Genomic DNA, 22,405 nt, shown 5'->3' with positions numbered 1-22,405 from the left:
CTCCTGTACCTCTATCTGTAATAGTAACATGAACAGTAGTGGATTATAACATATGCGGTTTGGGTCGTAGCCCAGGGCCCAAGACTTCTATGGGGCCAAGGCCACCCAAACCACCACCAAACTTTATATTAAAAAAGACCTTCACCCATGAAATCCTTGTACATCTGTTCCTGCTATTAATACACATGTACACAAGAGCCAGTTTAGGACCTTTGAAGGTCCTGAAACCACAAATTGAAAGCAGACTTTGCACGTTCTTTCTAGTGCAAACTGCTTGCACAGGTATTTAAAGGGCACCTACCACCCCGATTCTACCTATAAAGGTAGATCTGGTGGTAGGTGGATGGATGGGACGTGAGGATAGCCCTTTTTTGGGCTAATCCTCACGTCCCGGGTGTCTTTTAGAAAACTTTATTTCAGGTATATGCTAATTTTTTTATGCGGCTACTGGGGCGTGGAGTAGCCGGACGTGAGGCTACTAGTCGCGGCTACTTCACGCCCCAGTAGCCACGTTACTCCGCTTACTAGGTAATCTTCGGTAGCCTCATGTCCGGCTACTCCACGCCCCAGTAGCCGCATAAAAAAATTTGCATATACATGTAATAAAGTTTTCTAAAAGACACCCGGGACGTGAGGATTAGCCCAAAAAAGAGCTATCCTCACGTCCCATCCATCCACCTACCACCCCTTCTACCTTTATAGGTAGAATCGGGGTGGTAGGTTCCCTTTAAGAAGTGTCCGCACCACATTTGTGTCGCACGTGACCCTGCTGCACTATTCTGTGCGCCTCAAATGACAACTCCCCTTTGTTCTTCTGTTGAGTACAATCACTGCGATACCATCTATATGATTTTTTTAATATATCTTTATACTCATTTTTACATACTTTTCTGTATGGACCTGTGTAAGGTGTAATTTTTTCGGGATGAGATGAAGTTGTCATTACTACCATCTTGGAGTCTGTAGGACCTGTCAATTTTTTATTGAAACTTCTGTTCTGCAATGGTCAAAAAATGTTGGTACGGTTGGTTATTTCAGTCCTGGGTAAAGCTGGGCAATTTAAACAATTTTTTACATTTCTATTTCTTTTAATTTCTTGCACCCTAGGAGGTCTGATACAGGCGGTCCATCTACTTAAGAACACCTGACTTGCAGACGACCCCTTGTTACAAACGGACCCAAGGGTGGTGGCACACGTGCCGTTTTTAACCCGTTTTTGGGCTGTTTTTAAGCAGTCTGTTGTTTGTCCGTTTTTCCCCCCAATTATGATCATTATGATAATTGGGGAAAAAAAGGACAAAAACGCCACGTGTGCCACCACCCTTAGGCTACAATAATCAGCTGTAACAGTTATCACAGGTGTCTGTAATGAAGCTTTATTGTTAATCCTGGTTCTTGTGACAATCCAACTTTTTTAAATCCAATTGACCAAAAAAATGTTGGGTGGGGTAACAATTATAAAATATACAGTTCCGACTTACATACAAATTCAACTTAAAAACAAACCTCCAGAACCTATCTTTTACATAACCTGGGGACTGCCTATACATATAATGTAACATAACTATATTGCAGTATATGGAGAATTTACCACTCATGGGGGAACATGTATCAATTTTTCAACTGACACTTTCACAAGTTTCCTGAAGTTGGCTACTTAATCATTGTAATGTATCTTAAGTTTTTCCCCTCTGCGATGCACATGATGAGTTGCCCATTTAGTCTTTACTTTAGCGACTTTTCATTTCGGTGTGTAACTTTATAATCCCAAATAGTAACTGTGACATTAAAGGGAACCTACCACCACAAATCTACCTATAAAGGGTACTTTTTTACTAACTTTTATTAGACTTTTATGCAAATTTTCTTATGCGGCTACTGGGGCGTGGAGTAGCCACATCTGAGGTTACATGGCGCGTCTACTCCACGCCCCAGTAGCCTCTTTTCTCCTCCTACTCACCATCTTCGGCGCGCAGCAGCTCGTTGCTGCGCGCCCTCGTCCGACAATCCTGCAGTCTGCGCATGCGCAGAACAGCAGACCCGTGCGGTCACTGCTACGAAGCCGGGGCTGCACAGGCGCGGGCCTGCTGTTCTGCACATGCGCAGACTGCAGGATCGTCGGACGAGGGCGCGCAGCTACGAGCTGCTCCGCGCCGAAGATGGTGAGTAGGAGGAGAAAAGAGGCTACCGGGGCGTGGAATAGCCGTGCCATTTAACCTCAGATGTGGCTACTCCACGCCCCAGTAGCTACATAATAAAATTTGCATAAAAGTTAGTAAAAAAGTGCGGGGACGTGAGGATTAGCTCTTAAAAGGTCTATCCTCACGTCCCATTGATCCACCTACCACCCAATCTACCTTTATAGGTAGATTTGTGGTGGTAGATTCCCTTTAAGGGCTCATTCAGACGGCCATATAGGTGGCCGCACATATGTCCCCATAGACAGCAATGGCGGCACCGTTCCAGGCCGCACACCGGGAAAAGATAGAGCATGTTTCCTATAGAGGGGCCACTTCCTCCTCCTGTCCAGCGCATACCGCTGTGTGAATGTAGCCCAAGTCTGGGTCTAGCATACTGTTAGGCGAATTATTAGGCGGAAGAATGGGACAATTTCGGAGCCCAAAAGTCACACAAGTTGAACAAACACCTGGGCTGCAAAGATAAATACGGCCACTGCATAAAATCCTTTCGCCTGCTAACTTTGGTGCCTGCTTGATTCTGTGCGAAACGTTTTCCAAAAGAAAATGAAAAAGAATGCAATAGGAGTGATACACGTCCCCTATATTGGTCAGTGTGGATAGAAGTAAAGGGGGAGATTTATCAGAACTGTCCCAGAGAAAAATTGTTCAAGGTGCCCTTAACCAATCAGAGCTCAGCTTTCATTTTCCCACAAACGTTTACAACATGAAAGATGAGCTTTGACTGGTTGCTATAAGCAACTAGTGCCATTTTGTTCTCAATTTAGCTACTGCTAAAGCCAACGGGGGAGATTTATAAGTAGTACCTGAGAGCAGAACTGTTCTAGTTGCCCAAGGCAACCAATCAGATCACAGCTTTCATTTTATAAACAGCTGTGGGAAAATAAAAGCTGAGCTCTGATTGGGCAAATTAAACACTTCTGCTCTCAGAGACTTCTAATAAATCTCCCCCCAACATGCTCCGGACCCTAATAGTCACATCCGCAGAGTTTGTATGTTCTCTCTGTTTGCGTGGGTTTCCTCCCACACTCCAAAACATACTGGTAGGTGGATTAGATTCTGAGCCCCATTGGGGACAGGGATGGATTTGGCAAATTCTGCGCAGCGCTGCGTAATCTGTGTGCACTATATAAATTTTCTAATTTATGTTGAAACTGCATTTACATTTCAGCCATTTTGTCTTAAAGGGGTTGGCACTTCGTATCTGAACAAAAACATAAACCCTATGATGGAGACATAGTTATAGAATGATACGTCGCCATGTACAGCGATAATACGACTGTGCTAAGTGACGGATTGTGCTCACCAGGGGGAACACATTATCCAAATGTCCCTCCTGCTGCTCCGATGGGAGGATAGAAGCTGCTGCGATGGTGGACAAATGCACAAACATCCATTACATGGAACACGCAGCTGACAATTCGCTTTCACTGAGGGAGAGGGATTAGTCAGCAAAATTACAGGGTGCAGCCAAACTATGAAGATATCCAACTTATATCTAACGAGAGGACAACACGAATGTGGCTGCTGCCTAAAGGGGCTAGGTCTATGTTATATGTACAACCCACACTAAAAAAGATAGCAGCGCCGCCCCCCCCCCCCCCCCCCATCTCGTTGCCAGAGAAAGGCCATTACCTCTACCATCACCTTGGTGAAGGTTCTTGGCGCCGAGGATATGCCAAAGGGGAGTGCACAAAACTGGAAGTGAAGTGTAGAACCCCCTGGAGATAAGACCGCAAACCTTAAGAATTTTTGTGAGAGTGGGTGGATAGGCACATGATAATATGCCTCTTTTAGATCTATAGTGCACATTAACGCATCTTTGTGAATGAGGTGTGTGGCAGATCTTACCGACTCCATTCGGAATTTCCTGTAGATTATGAAGTTGTTCAGGCGCTTCAGGTTCACGATCAATCTGTTTGCACCGTTTGGTTTCTTCACCAAGAAAAAAAGAAGAATAAAATCCAGATTGTTCCTGATCCTTTGGAACAGAAGTCACTACCCCTGCTGTTAATAAGGACAACACTTCTTGCCAGATCAAACCGTGGGATGTAACAGACATAGAAGATGGTGATATATATCGCGTAGGAGGAAGACTGATAAATTCTATTTTGTATCCATTGAGTAGTATATCCATCACCCAGGGATTTGAAGTAACTTTTATCCACTTCTCTTTGAACTTTAACAACCTTCCTCCTACCCTGGCGTCATTGTTTTCTATTTCTATTTGTATCTGCGGGAGAGGAGAAGAGAAATCCCCTTCCTTTAACTCCATTTGGGTAGCTCCAGCGCCCCCACTTTCCTTTGTCTCTGTCTTTTTGGTTCTTGAAGTCCCGAAAGGGCAGTTTCCTCTGCGCTGGCTTTTCCGGAAACCCTTTCTTCTTGTCAGAAGCTCTTTCAAGAATTGTATCCAACTCTGGACCAAATACAAATTCTCCAGAGAATGGTAGGATGCGCAATTTCGCCTTAGATCGCATGTCCCCACTCCACTGTTTTAACCACAGTGCTCTTCTGGTTGAATTAGTAAGCACTCCTTCTTTGGAAGAAAACCGAATCCCTTCTGCCGCGGAATCCGCTAGGAAGGCTGTTGCGTACTTCAGTAGCGGAAAATTTTCCAGAATGGTTGCTCTCGGTGTTCCTTCCTTAATATGAGATTCTTGCTCATGGAGCCAGTAGAGTAGGTTCCTTGCTACGGACGTAGCTGCCAGGTTTGATTTTAGGTTTAACATCGACGTCTCCCAAGCCTTTCTTAATAAGGAATCCGATTTTCGATCCAAAGGATCTTTTAGCTGCGCTGAATCCTCGAATGGGAGGTCCTTTTTTTTTTTTTCACAATCTTAGTGACTTGAACGTCTACCTTGGGACAGGAATCCCATAGTTTTGATTCCTCCGGTTCAAATGCTAACAGTTTCCTGAAGTTTTTGGCCAAGACGATCCTTTTCTCCAGTTCACGCCATTCCTCAGATACAAATTCTTTTAGGGTATCATTTAAGGGGAATACCCTCTGACGTTTTGTTTTAAGGCTACCAAACAATTCCTCCTCCTTAGATCTGGGAGGAGGAACATCTATCTCGAGTCTGTCTAATGGCCCTCAGGAGATTGTCCAACTCCTCTATTTGGAACAGGCGTCTTGAATCCACAGTTCTAACTGACATGGAACATGACGGCACCTCAGAATCTTCCCCTTCCTCAGATAGCGATGAGTCGGGTTCAATTCTCGCTTTTTTTTACATGGGGGAGGTCTGGATGTAGCCGCAGCTACTGAAGACATCACTTTTTCTTCAATAAACCCCTTAAGTTCATCCAGGAAAGAAGATTTTTCTTCGCTCATAAAATTATCTATACAGGTTTTGCATATTGTCTTCCTGTAAGATTCGGGCATAGAACGAAAACACATATTGCATTTCTTTACTCTGCTTTTCTCCGATTTTTCAGGCCTACTAGCCTTATCCCCTTTATCCTCCTTGCCCTTTCCCCTAGACCCCTGGTCTTTCTCCTAAAAGGCAATAGGAGGATAATAAGTGACCCGATATCTTTTACATAACGTAAAACCATTCCTGCACAATTTACCCCACTTACTGAGACTGGAGGATGCAGGAAAGTCAGGTCTGCTTCATCAGCCATAACGAGACTACCAAAGCGCAGGAGACACGGGAACCAGCAGAAATCCACAGAGATCTTAGACCTAAGATCAACGTGACTAGCCCGCTTTAAATACCTTAATGGGGAGCCCATCCCCCATTGAAGAGGCTTTTGACCTAGAGGACGCCAGGATGTGTAGTTTTTCTTCGGCCGCCGCACGTACAACCTCCAGATCGTGGTGCGGCAGCCCCGACACAGCCAGCAGGGAAGGCCGAAGCCGACCGAGGACCCCCGTCCGCCCGGATTTCGCCGAGGACGGCATACCGGTAAGAACTTTGCCCCCCCCCCCCCCGGAGAAGAGAGGGCACCTCTCAACCTGACTTCAACAGGGACAGGAAGAACACTGGCGGGAGGATGCGGGAAGGGAACTTTTAACATCTCTTCTTCCTGTCCCTGAAGAGGTCAAGTGGCATCCTCCAGGTGGGCCGTCATGGGGGACGAAGTGGAAAATGAGAATACTAGCATATACTCTATGCTCGGTCTCATCAGGAACAATACACTACCTAACCTCCTAAGTGCAACTGCGCTACAACATCTCCACCTTAAAGAGAACCTGTCAGATTTTACCCCATTAAAATTAGCAGCCCCCCTCAGGCTGGGGAGGACATCTTTTCTAGAATTCCTTTAGTAAAATTTCACTTGTTTACTAAAAGGAAAAAACCCTACAAAACCATTTGAAAAATAGCAGAGTATAGCTATTAAACCAAGAGGAGCGACTTTTAGGCTGCATTCACCCCACTGTAGGGGGACATATGTAAAGCTGCAAGCTTGCGGCAGTACTTGCCCCCTCATAGGCCGGCAATGGGTGTACGGAGCAATACAGTACCGTAGCATGGGGGGAAAAAAGCCTGATGACATGTCCCATCCCAGAGGGCATGTTTATGTAGCCACAGAAGCTGCAGGAAAAGTCTTTGGCTGTCCTGGAAACATTGTATCCCACAAAAGATAAGAATTTCTCCTTTAAGATTTACACAACCATAGTACTAAAAATAAAAACTAAATGTATCTGCAGCTCACTTTATGGATATAACTGGCTGCATGTCTTGATTTGTAAATAAAAATATGAATAGACGTGATTCTTCTGTTTCATATGACACCAGCTGCATGTTGAGTAGAGCTTTCTGAAGTGACTCTCCCAAAGTTAAAATGTGACTATTCTCTGCTCCATTTCACAGACACCATATTTTATAGGTATACAGGGGACTGGGAATTGAAAGCAGGTAAATCCCTTCAAAATCAACACCATGTGCATTTATATTTCAGCCCTTTTGTCTTAAAGCAGCTGGTTACTCTTTTACCCAAGTTGGCCATGTGCCTTTACAATTCCTGAAAGTTTACCAAGTGATCAGCAGTCATGTACCTTTGTGCTGTCTGCAGACACTCCATTATGTTTTCTTTATGCCTGAACACTGATGAACAGGAGGAGCTGTAGTAGGAGTGTTAGGACTGGCTCCATCAGTCATTACCCATTTTGGTTGTCACAGAAACATCCCTTTAATAAACAGCATCAGATTTGGGTTATGAATTGTATATTGGACCTTTGACAGAACTTGTCTAGAACCCCCCCCCCCCATCCCGAAGAGTAGAAGTTACGGTTTATATAAATCATTTTATTAGGTATCAAAGTTTCATGAAAAATCTTCAAGGGACGCTGTGACCAGGCTCTTGGCGATAAGTCATTCCACCTGTGTAGAAAATTAGAAAGTTTAGAAATGCAATGGAACATGAATTATATCAAACCATAACTTATCCCACATCATACCAGATAAACACGAAGCTCCGGCTCAGAATCACATGAGTACAGATAGAGAATCATCAATACTGATCAGTGAGGGCAAGTGAGTCATCATCGCCGGCCAAGTATCTACTCATTTACAACAAGACTTCTAAAGCGGCTTCACAGATACTTAAAGGGATTTTACAATGACTACAGTCAGCTCCATGTCCCTTTTACAGGTCACTGATTGTGGCTAGTAATAGCATAAACTTGCCTTCATAGATTGTAAGCTCATGCGTTCTGGGCTCTCATTCCCATAGTTTCATCTGGCTGTTACTTCAGTCTTGCAGGTCGGATCATATGGTCCAGATCATATTACAACCAGAAGTAATGGCGAGTATGGGGACCTGTTAAAGTAAAATTGCAAAAAGTAAGCTTAGCTTGGAGTTCACACTGCTGTGCTCCAAGTCCTGTGCATTTCACTGCTCCTTACCATGTAATAAACAAGTTAAAAAATGTTCAACCATCCGGCTGCTAGAGTTAACACAAGGGCATGTGGATCATTGCTATGCAGAGAACCAAGAGCACAGCAGTGTGAGGACACATCACAGAATACATGAGGTATATGATAGCTGGGACAGGAAAAAGCTTAAAGGGACTGACAACTTCTGACATGCATACAAATTCAACTTAAGGGCATCAACCACCAGGATGAAGAACTGTATGCAAATGAGGGGCTCCATAGGTGTTAATGGAGCCCCTCAGGCTCATTTGCACAGTCTATCCTGGTGGTAGAGGTCCTTTAAGCACCCATCTTTTAAAGAACCCAGGGACTGCTCGTTTCTGAAAACCAAAGAACCTTACAGATCAATCTGACCCTTAACCTTACTCAGATTATCTTTATATAGCGCCATCATATTCTGTAGCGCTTTACAAATCAGATGAGAGTTTAATAAGGCACATTGGACACAGATCCACATAACCCACACCAGCACCTCCTGCCTCAGTGCAGCAAGTAAAGCGTGGATAACCCAGCTTCATTGCGCATGTGCCGGGGTGTACTACACCAGCTTCACTTGTTGGACTGCGCGGGAATCGAGCAGAAAAATTTTCATATGCAACAAAATTTTCTATAGAGCCATTTGGGACACTAAACCACTGGCCCACAATAAAGGCTTGTGGGTAGTTTGGAGTCCCAAACTGCCTCGACAGGTTCCCTTAAAGTCTATACGTGACATATGAAACTGAAAACATGAAGCTCAGCCAATATGAGTACAATGATATGGTCTCATTATAGAGCGCAGCTCTCAGTGAGGGCAAGTGTGACATCCTCGCTCCATGTTCACTTCTATAATCAGTCATTCTTACCTGAGTGGGAGAGCCGTGACCCCAGACATCAGACACTATGGAGAAAAATACAAAAAGTCATGTTATTGTCTCATAATGACATACAGATCACTACACGCCCCCTGACAATACCCCATCATACAGGATACACAGGGAGGTCCGGCTCAGGATCAGATGAGTACAGATAGAGAATCATCAATACTGATCAGTGAGGGCAAGTGAGTCATCATCGCCGGCCTCCATCATAGTGGCAGCAACTGGTACTGCAGCCCATTTTAAATTTAAGACACAGCAAAGGACATGAATTATTTATAAAACAGATCAGAAACTCACCGATATCCTAGCAGAAAGATCCAGAGGGCAGCATCTTACAGGTCGCTTCAAGTCCCCCATATTAAATCTACAGCAAAAAAAATCATAATACATAGTAAAGTGATTTGTACAAGTCCTAATACACATCTAACCATTTTATCAACCAAATACACCATTCACAAAATGAGTAATTTATTTGTCCTGTAGGTGAAATTTATGGAAAACCAAACAGATTTGGCGATATCCTATAATAAACGTATAAGCATGTAATGGCGATTTACTCAAATCAATTTATTGAAAGAAGCCCATCCCCCCCCCAAAAAAAAGTGCATCCCCAAAAAGAGGACAACATGTCCACAGCTAGTGGCCTTGAGCATAAATTACATCTGACAATGATGTCTAATGCCGGCCACATGTCACCATCTGAGGCACTAGACCAAACGCTCTTTGAAGGCTGGACCTCAGGTCATGGAGTTTCTATATGTTGCCTCAGATGATCCCTTAGATTTTCAACAGGATTTAGATCTGGAAAAAGTGTAGGGCCCTTCCAAGTGAGGTCCCCAAGTACCGTTCCCCAATTATGGGACCCCACAAGTGAACTATCATCCATGGTGACAGACAATATACCCGAGTAGTTCATTAAGAGGTACAATGACAAGACGCTCCATTATTCACCTCTTACTAGTCACATTCTTACCTGCTGATGGGAAAAGCCGCATCACAACATCAGACACTAAAGAGAAAAATAGGGAACGTTAGATGTGATTGTCTCATTATGATACATACAGATCACTACATACAACCAGGCAATCCCCCCATCACAGGATACACAGGGAGGTCCGGCTCAGGATCAGATGAGTACAGATAGAGAATCATCAATACTGATCAGTGAGGGCAAGTGAGTCATCATCGCCGGCCATGTCACCAAATTAGGAAGTATCCGTGACACAACGCAACACATAATACACACAACAAATATCTGACCTCCTGCACCTTCAAGTTAACCTATAGGTAATAACAATATGTGAGGGTCATTTATGCAGATAAGGTACAAGTGACCATGTAGACCTACACAATGACCCTTACATCACAAGGAGAAAATAAAACACCATGGCCAAAAAGGGTTAACCTGAAGGGTTGAAGTCAAGTTTCAGTATATAGTCCACGAGCCAAAAATGGATCAGAACATAAGTAGGATTTACAATGATACCAGTGATTTGTCTGGAAGTGTCATGGAGCAGAGGAGCCCTGGAGCACTTATCAGGAAGGGCTCCACCCCCAGAGCACTTGCTGGCTACTTAGTATATTGAAATAGAGTAGATTAAGTTAGAAAATAAGGGGAATATATACTTTATCTAGAAATGTTCATTATGGCTTAGCTAGAAATTCAAGCAGAATTGAAGCGGGTATCTATGCTTTATTATCCCATCAGCGCAGGGTATACTGGGAAATGTAATGGACAAGATAATGATCACCGCTTTAATCTTATTTCCATTACTCCCACAGAACTACATGTCCCAGCATGCCATTCAAAGAGTGCTCCAAAACTAGTGTGCCTTCACTACCCCTGGTCTTGTACAGGCGGTCCCCTACTTAAGGACACCCGACTTACAGACAACCCATAGTTACAGACGGACCCCTCTGCCCACTGTGACCTCTGGTGAAGCTCTCTGGATGCTTTAAAATAGTCCCAGATTGCAATAATCAGCTTAAAATTGTCTGCAATGAAGCTTTATTGATAATTCTTGGTCCTATTACAGCAAAAAAACTTGAAACTCCAATTGTCACTGGGGCAAAAAAAAAAATTGTCGGGAACTACAATTATAAAGTATACAGTTTCGACTTACATACAAATTCAACTTAAGAACAAACCTACAGTCCCTATCTTGTATGTAACCCGGGGACTGCCTGTAGTTTGTTTGCACCGCGTGCCCCCTCCATGAAGCCGCCCGCTTACCCATCAGGCTATCTACGATCTCCACATAGGCCCGGCCACGCCGGTCAGGAGATTGTCCGCTCCACATAACCGCCATGTGCTCCACAGCCGGCCAGAAGGAGAAGAGAGGGAACACGCGGCGGAAACCGGAAGTTTATAGGGCAGTGACGTCACCAGCTATTGCGGGATGTGCGAACGCCGCCATCTTTGTTATGGGCATCCTGTAACTCCGCTTTCAGTGACATGACTTCAAATACAGCCCACTATAGGCCCATCACGTATCCAGCTGCTCACTAATAGGTCATATGAACACGAAAGCTTCGCCCACACAGAAAGGGGGCGGGTTTTGTTGTCGAAGAATAATGGTGACGTCTTTCCGGTGCGTAACGCACGTGTCGGTAGTGCCGCAGGTTCCGCACGACTTAACGGGACCGGGTGACCCGAATCTCCCAAGATGAAGATCACCCGGCAGAAGCACGCCAAGAAGATCCTGAGCTTCTACAAGAACAACTTCAACATCGTCCCTCCATATAATGTGCTGGTGGACGGAACCTTCTGCCAGGCGGCGCTCAAGCACAAGATCCAGATGAAGGAGCAGCTGCCCAAGTACCTGATGGGGGAGGTGCAGCTGTGCACCACCAGGTGAGAGGCCGAGGAGGCTGCAGTAGCGTCCCGTCCCCTGTAATCAGCCGGGGGCGCTGTAGCGTCCCGTCCCCTGTAATCAGCCGGGGGCGCTGTGGCGTCCCGTCACCTGTAATCAGCCGGGGGCGCTGTGGCGTCCCGTCCCCTGTAATCAGCCGGGGGCGCTGTAGCGTCCCGTCACCTGTAATCAGCCGGGGGCGCTGTGGCGTCCCGTCACCTGTAATCAGCCGGGGGCGCTGTGGCGTCCCGTCCCCTGTAATCAGCCGGGGGCGCTGTGGCGTCCCGTCACCTGTAATCAGCCGGGGGCGCTGTGGCGTCCCGTCACCTGTAATCAGCCGGGGGGCGCTGTGGCGTCCCGTCACCTGTAATCAGCCGGGGGCGCTGTGGTATGTGATGTAGTAACATCTAGTCTCCTCCACCATAGCGGTGGCGCTGTAGTATGTGATGTAGTAACATCTAGTCTCTTCCACCATAGCGGCGGCGTTGTAGTATGTGATGTAGTAACATCTAGTCTCCTCCACCATAGCGGCGGCGCTGTAGTATGTGATGTAGTAACATCTAGTCTCCTCCACCATAGCAGTGGCGCTGTAGTATGTGATGTAGTAACATCTAGTCTCCTCCACCATAGCGGTGGCGCTGTAGTATGTGATGTAGTAACATCTAGTCTCCTCCTCCATAGCGGCGGCGCTGTAGTATGTGATGTAGTAACATCTAGTCTCCTCCACCATAGCGGCGGCGCTGTAGTATGTGATGTAGTAACATCTAGTCTCCTCCACCATAGCAGCGGCGCTGTAGTATGTGATGTAGTAACATCTAGTCTCCTCCTCCATAGCGGCGGCGCTGTAGTATGTGATGTAGTAACATCTAGTCTCTTCCTCCGCTGTAGTAGAGATTTATCTCAAGTTTCTGAGGTAAAATCGTTCTAGTTTCCCATGGAAACCAATCGGCGCTCAGCTTTTATTTCCTAAACAGCTGTGGGAACATGAAAGCTGATTGGTTGCCATGGACATTTCTGACATTTCTGATAACTCTCCCCCGCTCCTCCTGGTCTGGTGTCTGCAGACTAATGTAAGCTGAGCTGCAGTACTAGACATGGCCTGGGGAGAGGTGTGGCGCTGTTTTTTTTTTTTTTTTATGTGTACATCCCCTTTAAGCAGGAGTATGGAGATGTTAGAAGATAATAATGGCCGCTGCGATGTGTTTGTCCTTCCTAGATGTGTCCTTAAGGAGCTGGAGTCCCTGGGGAAGGATCTGTACGGAGCCAAGATAATCGCGCAGAAGTTCCAGGTGCGGCACTGCGCTCACTCCACCAGTCCGGTCAGCGGCACGGCCTGCATCTTATCCCTGGTCGCAGATGACAACTCGCGCCATTACTTCGTCGCCACCCAGGTAACTATTTACTGCACGGGCGCCTCGTCGCCTGGTTACCTGACAGGGGGCACGGTAGATGGGTACTCATCAGAATGACTCCTGGCTTTCCCACACCCCTGAATGGCGGATACAGCGGCGGCCATATTGGTACTCACCCAAAAGTCACTTATTGAAAGGACGGGCTGACGTCTCTCCATACATCCTGCTCGGATGGCGTCATCTGGCATCAACATCCATCACGATAAACCAGGGACACTTACTCATTGATCCAGGCTCCGGGACTGTGGTCATCTTCTTATATTTGTTATCCATGATCTTCTTCCTTCTATAATCAACTTTTACAATTATGCTAATGAGCCTGCTCAGGTACTGAAGGAGTTGATTTTAGAAAGAAGGAGGTCATGGATAACAAATATAAGAAGATTACCACAGTCCCGGTGCCTGGATCTATGAGTAATGTCCCTGGTTTATCAGGATGGATTGTGATGTAGATTTACTTTAAAGGGGAGATCCTTTTTACTATGATACCTTTAACGGAACTCTAATCCACTGAATAATATGGTGCTGGGCCTGAAGAGAGAATGACTCCCGGATCTAGGAATACAATGAAAACGAGTCATGCTCCTGCCTTTAGGCTCCGCACATCTACTGTGACTGGAGCGTTCCTTTAAACTAGCAGCCCCCCCTCAAGTCAAGTATGAATTGTTCTTTCCAGAATTCCTTCTATTATGTGATATCTCACCAGTTTACCTGTAATAAAAAAAACTTGACTCGTCTCTGGTAAAATCTGACTCTTTTTCTGCTCTGTCACATGACTTTGGAGATTTTTTTTTTATAGGGAAAACTGATGAGATTTCAGAAGAGGGAATTCTAGAAAGGACATTTCATCCCCTTAGAGGGGGGTGGGAGTTTATTGGGGGTAAAACCTCGTTTTATATAAAGTAAACCCCTTCTTGTGTGTTTATAACAATGCATGGGAGGAAATATTATTTTTATTTAAATATTAGATATTTTCTAGAATGTGTAACATATATGTAACTTCTTTTGTATCGCGTTTCCCAGGACAATTATCTTGCAGAGAAAGTGAAGAAGAAGGCGGGGGTGCCGCTCCTGTTCATCATCCAGAACACCATGGTTCTGGACAAGCCGTCCCCCAAGTCTGTGGTCCAGGTGAAGGCGGCGCAGACCAGCCAGCTGATCCCCGAGCACCAGAAACACAGCATCCAGCACCTGAAGGAGGAGCAGGGGGTGGTGCAGGACTCAGAGCGCAGGAGGAGGAAGAGGAGGCGCGTCGGGGGTCCCAACCCCTTAAGCTGTTTGAAGAAGAAAAAGAAGCAGATTGAAGCGAAACCCACAACAGCGGCTCCAGAGCAGAAGAGGAGTAAGAGGAATAGAAAGAAGCGCAGACCCCCAGCAAATATTACCCCCCTCACTGCGTGACAGAGACCACCCCCCCTTTTCGGATGGCAGAGACTGCATGAATGACCCTCGGACCCTCCCCAGCCCCCCTCTGACCGCGGATATGAAATCTTTTATGTCAAATTGTATATAATTAGAAAAACTGCGCAACCTTTGGCCACTGGTTGCATTTGGTATTAAACTTTACTTCTGTTCACTTAAAGGGGTTGGCCACTTTTCAATAAATCCCTTCCTTTACACAAGTCTCTGCATGTACCTGTGTCTTTTACTGTTTTGAGAGCTTCAGCCTTTCCCCATTCTCGCCATGCTGCCCCCTGCATATATTCAGAGCCTCCTCTCTCTAATGCCGTCACTCTGCGTCTCCTATCGTGTCTTCTTTCAGTCTTTCTCACCGACAGACACAGAAAGAGGGGAAGGGGAAGGATTAGTCATAATCTCCTGCTTCTGCAGCTCCTCCTATTCATCAGAGCTCAAAAATGTGAACAAAGAATCAGAGAGTCTGCAAACAGCACTAAAGTAAGTAGCAGGAGTGCTGAATCACTTGATAAACATTCAGGGATTATTATTTGGGCATTAAGAGTGTCTGCATCCAGAAATAAGCAGCAATTTATTTTTCTTATTTCTATAAAACCCTTTTATTCTCTAAAATCTTTAAGGAATTGTATATAATTCAGTAAACTACAGACTTGGATAGAAATTGTGTGAGTACATTACTGTTACATGGCATCGTCCTATAGTAACTATGGTAATCGTCTAGGAGCTGAATGGGTGATATGTTTTCCCCTGTGCTGATACATTGTAACAAGTTGAGCAGGTGATCTTGTGACCGGTGTACTTCCAGCGGCCAGCTGAGCGTGTGTGTCCACGCTCTCATGTACTAAGGTGGACATGGGTTGCTAGTCAGATGTAATAAATGGTTCTCTTCTTAAAATTGATTTTATTGTAGGAATAACTGAAGTGTAGGTACAGATAAATGGTAATTAGTGACTTTTTAAAGGGCATCTACCACCAGGATGAAGGACTGTATGTATAGGTGTTAATGGAGCCCCTCAGGCTCATTTACATACAGTCCTTCATCCTGGTGGTAGATGCCCCTTAATGAAATACAATATGTTTCATTGACCTCTGATCTGCCTCAATCTATACAGCAAACCTGAAGAGATTCCAGGATTGTACTTGGGGCGTGTCCTCACACTGCTGGGCTCTTAGCTCTTTGCACTGAACTCCTCCAGAGCCCCTCTATGTTCTGAGTAATATCTGTAGCAGACTAATGGTTGAATACTTTAGCAATCATTCAGAGCGGAGGGTCTGTGGAGTAGCTCAGTGCAGATAGGGACAGAGCACAGCAGTGTGAGGACAGTCCTAGAATATAAATCCATATTTCACTGTTCTCCTGTTACTTACACCATGCACAAAGATATGATTACACATCTCTGCATGGACAATACCTGAGACTGACTGCAAATAACACAGCGCACAGCAGTGTGAGGTCATGCCCCCTCACACTGCTGTGCTCTTCCCTATCTGTACTGAGCTACTCCACAGCGGTACACCCCGGTACAATCCTGGAATATAGATCCATATTGCACGGTCCTGCTGCTACTAGCAACATACAGAAAATTTCTCCAGGAAAAATACCAAACACTGACTGCACAGAGCACAGCAGTGTGAGGACATGTCCCCCGTGCACTTGGAGAAGCTACAATCCTGGAATATAAATCATTATTTCACAGTCCTGCAGCTACTTAACACTACACACAATGTTATTAACTCCTTAATAATTGCTGCATTATTGAGGGAACATTTTGTGTTTTAGCAGGAGATTGCAGTCACACACAAGCATTGAAAGGATTGCATGTTCCTGATCTCTTGTGTGTCAAAAAATATTGTATACAAAACAATAAAATAAAATAATGGGTAATTAAATACAAATAGGTATAAAAATTAAATGCATAAAAAATGCACACATCGGGCATTTATAGCGAGTGCCTGCCCCCTAGTATATAGCCAGCAGCCCCCTTGTATATAGCCAGTAGTCCCCTTGTATATAGCCAATGCCTGCCCCCTTGTATATAGCCAGCAGTCCCCTTGTATATAGCCAGTGCCTGCCGCCTAGTATATAGCCAGCAGTCCCCTTGTATAGAGCTAGTGCCTGCCCCCCTAGTATATAACCAGCAGTCCCCTTGTATATAGCCAGTGCCTGCCCCCTAGTATATAACCAGCAGTCCCCTTGTATATAGCCAGTGCCTGCCCCCTAGTATATAACCATCAGCCCCCTTGTATATGGCCAGTGCCTGCCCCCTAGCATATAGCCAGCAGCCCCCTTGTATATAGCTAGTGCCTGCCCCCTAGCATATAGCCAGCAGTCCCCTTGTATAGAGCTAGTGCCTGCCCCTTAGTTTATAGCCAGCAGTCTACTTGTATATACCCAGTGCCTGCCCCCTAGTATATAGCCAGCAGTCCCATTGTAAATGGCCAGTGCCTGCCCCCTTAGTATATTCTCAGCTACCCCCTTGTGTATGGCCAGTGCCTGCCCCTTAGTATATAGCCAGCAGTCCCCTTGTATGTAGCTAGTTCCTGCCCCTTAGTATATAGCCAGAAGTCCCCTTGTATGTAGCTAGTTCCTGCCCCTTAGTATATAGCCAGCAGTCCCCTTGTATGTAGCTAGTTCCTGCCCCCTAGTATATAGCCAGCAGTCCCCTTGTATAGCGCTAGTGCCTGCCCCCTAGTATATAGCCAGCAGTCCCCTTGTAAATGGCCAGTGCCTGCCCCATTAGTATATTCTCAGCTACCCCCTTGTATATAGCCAGTGCCTGCCCCTTAGTATATAGCCAGCAGTCCCCTTGTATGTAGCTAGTTCCTGCCCCCTAGTATATAGCCAGCAGTCCCCTTGTATATGGCCAGTGCCTGCCCCCCTAGTATATAGTCAGCTACCCCCTTGTATATAGCCAGCAGTCCCATTGTATATAGCCAGTGCCTGCCGCCTAGTATATAGCCAGCAGTCCCCTTGTATATAGCCAGCAGTCCCCTTGTATATAGCCAGTGCCTGCCCCCTAGTATATAGCCAGCAGTCCACTTGTATATAGCTAGTGTCTTCCCCCTAGTATATAGCAAGCAGTCCCCTTGTATATAGCCAGTAGTCCCCTTGTATATGGCTAGTGCCTGCCCCCTAGTATATAGTCTGCTACCCCCTTGTATATAGCCAGTGCCTGCCCCTTAGTATTTAGCCAGCAGTCCCCTAGTATATAGCCAGCAGTCCCCTTGTATATAGCTAGTGCCTGCCCCCTAGTATATAGCCAGCAGTCCCCTTGTATAGAGCTAGTGCCTGCCCCCTAGTATATAGCCAGCAGTCCCCTTGTATATAGCTAGTGCCTGCCCCTTAGTATATAGCCAGCATTCCCCTTGTATATAGCTAGTGCCTGCCCCTTAGTATATAGCCAGCAGTCCCCTTGTATATTGCTAGTGCCTGCCCCTTAGTATATAGCCAGCAGTCCCCTTGTATATAGCTAGTGCCTGCCCCCTAGTATATAGCCAGCAGTCCCCTTGTATATTGCTAGTGCCTGCCCCCTAGTATATAGCCAGCAGTCCCCTTGTATATAGCCAGTGCCTGCCCCCTAGTATATAGCCAGCAGTCCCCTTGTATATAGCTAGTGCCTGCCCCTTAGTATATAGCCAGCAGTCCCCTTGTATATAGCTAGTGCCTGCCCCTTAGTATATAGCCAGCAGTCCCCTTGTATGTAGCTAGTGCCTGCCCCTTAGTATATAGCCAGCAGTCCCCTTGTATATTGCTAGTGCCTGCCCCTTAGTATATAGCCAGCAGTCCCCTTGTATATAGCTAGTGCCTGCCCCCTGGTATATATCAAAATATAAAAACGATTCATTCCGGCGGTGATCCCCATAACGGAAAATAGGGGTTAAATATATTTTTTTCGTAAAAAATAAAAAAATGATAACGATAAAAAGCCTGATTTTAATATGTTAGGGAATTTTAACTGCAACGATTAGCGTCCATATTAGATTGTAAATCACGAAGAAAGATAATAAAAAAAAAGTTTACCCCCCCCCCCCCACTCTGAGAACTTGATACTGAGTTCAGGAAACACATATTTTCTTGTAAGTTGGTGAAAACTTGATATGTAGAAGTAACGATACAAAGAACCGAACCTTGAAAACGACTTTCTGCTTCCAGATTAATGTCACAGTACAGCGGTTCAAGGCCCCGGCAGTAAGTCTCCGGTGTCTGCGCCATCAGCTGTGAAATAAAGTTTGTTTGTTGTGGCGACCGAAATAAAAAGTACAATGTTCAAATGAGGAGGGTGAGAGGCAGAAATCGGGAAAACAGGAGCGTTATTATCTAATGGAGGATTAGTGGTCATTATGGGGGTCATTTACTAAGGGCCCGATTCGCGTTTTCCCGACGTGTTACCCGAATATTTCCGGTTTGCGCCGATTTTCCCTGTATTGCCCCAGGATTTTGGCGCACGTGATCGGATTGTGGCGCATCGGCGCTGGCATGCACGCGACGGAAATCGGGGGCGTGGCCGAACAAAAACCCGACGGATTCGGAAAAACCGCCGCATTTAAAAAAAAAAATCTGTCGCGGAGCTTGCACTTATCTTCACTCAGCCCGGCTCGGTGAACTCCGGCGCATTCCGATGCTTTTCAGCGCAGCAGCGCCACCTGGTGGACGGCAGAGGAACTACCTTAAAAAATCCCGTCCGGGCCTGAATCCAGCGCAGAGAACACGCCGCTGGATCGCGAATGGACCGGGTAAATCTGCCCCTATATCTGTGACGTCAGTGTCGGCACTAGCTTTCGGTAGGCCCCTGGGTGACTGCCTCAGTGGGCCCCCTTGCAGTGAACTCAGGTGGCGGTATTAAAAATTTAGAGACTAAAATAGTCTCCTGTTCCCTGAATTATTCCCTAGTTTATCATCCCAAACACGGTCACCGCGTTTACTTCAGCTCGGGTCATACTTCCGGGACTGTTCGGTCACCGTTCTTGTTTGCTCCATATTTACAAAGCACAGCGCCATGTATTGTATGGTGGCTGGGCTTGGTATTGCAGATCATCCCCCTGTTGCTGGTGGGTCCCATTCTTATGATTGGTGGGAGACCCATCACTCAGACCCTCACCGATCAGATTGTCATCCCCTACCCTGCGCATTGGATAACAATACAACGTGTTCCAACTCTTTTGGGGCTGGAACACGTTGTATTGTTATGGTTGTACCATCTCATTGGTCAAATGCTGATGTTGGGTGTTGAGACCTAGTTTTTCCCATGGTGTTGGAACTTTTTACAAGCCTGAATGGCACAGAACAGAAGCCAAAATGGAAACAGGACCTTTTATGTTGCCATTTCAGCAACACAATTATCTACAATGTTATAATTAGCAGCAGTATGGGTGTGTTGTTAGTAGCAGCAGGACTGTAAAAATGCATTTATTCGGGGGCTGTAGCTCAACTTCACTGAATACAGCACAGGCCCTTCCCTCTGCTTAGAGCAGGGGTCTCAAACTCGCGGCCCGCGGGCCAACTGCGGCCCGCGGGACAATATTTTGCGGCCCCCACCTGCATGGAGAGGGCAGGTCGCGCTGCATGGAGAGGGCTCACGGGCCGAGCCCTCTCCATAGCCGGTAAGTCTTTGCTGCATATTGCAGCAAAGGCTTACCGGTAACACCCGCGATCGGTGCTAGCGGTGCCGGCACCTCAAAAAGATAGCGGCGCATGGGCGCCGCCATCTTACCTGGGATCGCCGCTCCCCGTGACGTCATCGGGGGACGGCGATCCGTCTCCATGGTAGCCTTGGGTCTTCCGAAGACCCGAGGCTATTTCGTTTTAACCCCTTCATTACAATGTGCTGATAGCACATTGTAATGAATGAGGAGGAAAATCCCCATATACTGCCATACTGTAGTATGGCAGTATATGATAGGATCGATCAGACAACCTGGGGTTAAAGTACCCTAGGGAGTCTGAAAAATAGTATAAATAAAAATACAAAAAAGTTAAAAAAAAAAAAAAATTATAATAAAAAAAACCTAAAATTTCAAATCACCCCCCTTTCCCTAGAACTGACATAAATATAAATAAACAGTAAAAATCATAAACACATCAGGTATTGACGCGTCCGAAAATGCCAAATCTATCAAAATATGATAACGTTTTTTCAATGCTTTTAACCCCGTAACAGAAAATAGCGCCCAAAGTCGAAAATGGCACTTTTTTGCCATTTTGAAAAATATAAAAAATCTATCAAAAGTGATCAAAAGGTCGTACAGTCCTAAAAATGATATCATTGAAAATATTATCAAATTTCGCAAAAAATGACACCACCCACAGCTCCGTACACCAAAGTATAAAAAAGTTATTAGCGCCAGAAGTTGGCAAAATCAAAAAAATTATTGTTGTACAGGAGGTTTTAATTTTTGTAAAAAACATTATAAACCTATAACAAATTTGGTATCCCCTTAATCGTAACGACCCATAGAATAAAGTAGACCTGTCATTTGGGGCGCTCAGTGAAAGACGTAATATCCAAGCCCACAAGAAAATGGCGCAAATGCGTTTTTTCACCATTTTCATTGCATTTGGAATTTTTTTCCCGCTTCCAAGTACATGGCATGGAATATTTAATACCATTACTATGAAGTGCAATTTGTTACACAGAAAACAAGCCGTCACACAGCTCTTTACGTGTAAAAATAAAAAAGTTATAGATTTTTGAAGATGGGGAGTGAAAAATGGACATGAAAAAACAGGAAAGGGCCCGTAACCGGTTAATCCCCTTCCCTCCGGTACTTGAAGAAGATGAAGTCGCCGCTCTGAACGCACTTGGTGCAGGTCAGAGCGGCGACTTCATCTTCTTTGATGGGAGGGACACGGGGAGGCAAGTACCGGGGGGGAGGGGGGGATGGAGTGTCCCTGACTGGGCTCAGTGCGGTAGGAGCTTGGGACCCCTCGGTGCACAGGACGCGTTCATAGAGAAAACACGTCTCCCCGCTCGGGGCTTTCCTTGCGCTGGGAGACGCCATGACATTTGAATCTGAATAATGATATTTTGTAAGCGCATTTTGTGCGGAAAACTTGATGCGGCCCAGCCTTACCCAGAATCTACCTCCAGCGGCCCCCAGGTAAATTGAGTTTGAGACCCCTGGCTTAGAGTAAGAGCAGTAGTAGGCTTCTGGTTAGATATTACAGCAGAGGGGTTGGGCTGGGGAACAATTTGAATGCACAAATCAAGGGCACAGCAGTGTGAGGATATTCCCCGGTGCTCCAAGTCCAGCTACAATCTGGGAATTGTGGAAATGTGGATTCTGGAGTGTATACACGCAACACTTGGTATGTAAATTTCTATATAATAATACCAGGTATATAATTTGACCTGGGAGCACACAGGACTTGATCACTGTGTGATAGTCTCAGCAATTCACAGCCATGATATCCCATCACCAGGGAGAAGAGTCCAAGCTTTGCATTGAATTCCACAATTATATGCACCAATGCGCAAAGGGGTTCTGAAAAACCCATTCATAGTATTAACAGAGCCCCTCCGTGCTGTCACTTCACAGACTGTTACAGTGTCTCCCCCTCCTCCCTCTGGCTCCTTTAATCCCACACAGTGTCACAGTGTAACAGCTTTCCAACAACAACTTCCTTTGCTAGAGAGATTACATCAAGCAGAGAGAGAGAACAAAGGGAGGGGTAGACTGTGTAACAGCCTGTGAAGATACAGCACAGAAAAGCTTAAGCAACACCCCCAAAGCCCTCCTGGCTCATTAGCATAATTACAAAAGTTGAATTTAGAAGGAAGAAGGCCA

General features: G+C 45.7%; 1 protein-coding gene, 1 long non-coding RNA gene and 2 other non-coding genes across 4 annotated transcripts; 1 reads left to right on the top strand and 3 right to left on the bottom strand.

The window, feature by feature from the left end:
* Positions 1-7,424: 7,424 nt before the first annotated feature.
* On the bottom strand, positions 7,425-11,641 carry LOC140132481 (uncharacterized). Its single transcript, XR_011855663.1, has 6 exons — positions 11,174-11,641; positions 9,914-9,949; positions 9,238-9,304; positions 8,926-8,960; positions 7,832-7,964; positions 7,425-7,525 (listed from the first exon to the last, which is right to left on the bottom strand). It is a non-coding gene; the product is annotated as an uncharacterized lncRNA (long non-coding RNA).
* On the bottom strand, positions 7,619-7,697 carry LOC140134482 (small nucleolar RNA SNORD103/SNORD85). Its single transcript, XR_011856308.1, has one exon. It is a non-coding gene; the product is annotated as a small nucleolar RNA SNORD103/SNORD85 (small nucleolar RNA).
* Positions 8,811-8,896, bottom strand: LOC140134481 (small nucleolar RNA SNORD103/SNORD85). The gene has a single exon (XR_011856307.1). It is a non-coding gene; the product is annotated as a small nucleolar RNA SNORD103/SNORD85 (small nucleolar RNA).
* On the top strand, positions 11,463-14,826 carry UTP23 (UTP23 small subunit processome component). The gene is made up of 3 exons (XM_072151289.1): positions 11,463-11,794; positions 13,009-13,183; positions 14,228-14,826. The coding sequence occupies exons 1-3, from the start codon at positions 11,607-11,609 to the stop codon at positions 14,603-14,605; spliced, it is 741 nt and encodes a 246-aa protein (XP_072007390.1). The 5' UTR covers positions 11,463-11,606; the 3' UTR covers positions 14,606-14,826.
* Positions 14,827-22,405: the final 7,579 nt, after the last annotated feature.

Source organism: Engystomops pustulosus, chromosome 5 (assembly GCF_040894005.1).
Source record: "Engystomops pustulosus chromosome 5, aEngPut4.maternal, whole genome shotgun sequence".
Classification (NCBI taxonomy): Eukaryota; Metazoa; Chordata; class Amphibia; order Anura; family Leptodactylidae; genus Engystomops; species Engystomops pustulosus.
Note: the sequence above shows the minus strand (reverse complement) of the source record. Positions and strands in the feature narration are given on the sequence as shown.

What these genes read in the sequence shown, in the direction of transcription:
- UTP23 (XM_072151289.1), top strand. Translation starts at nt 11,607, where the DNA reads ATGAAGATCACCCGGCAGAAGCACGCCAAGAAGATCCTGAGCTTCTAC. An exon ending in GTGCAGCTGTGCACCACCAG is followed by an intron (nt 11,795 to 13,008) that starts GTGAGAGGCCGA and finishes TGTCCTTCCTAG; the next exon opens with ATGTGTCCTTAAGGAGCTGG. An exon ending in ATTACTTCGTCGCCACCCAG is followed by an intron (nt 13,184 to 14,227) that starts GTAACTATTTAC and finishes CGCGTTTCCCAG; the next exon opens with GACAATTATCTTGCAGAGAA.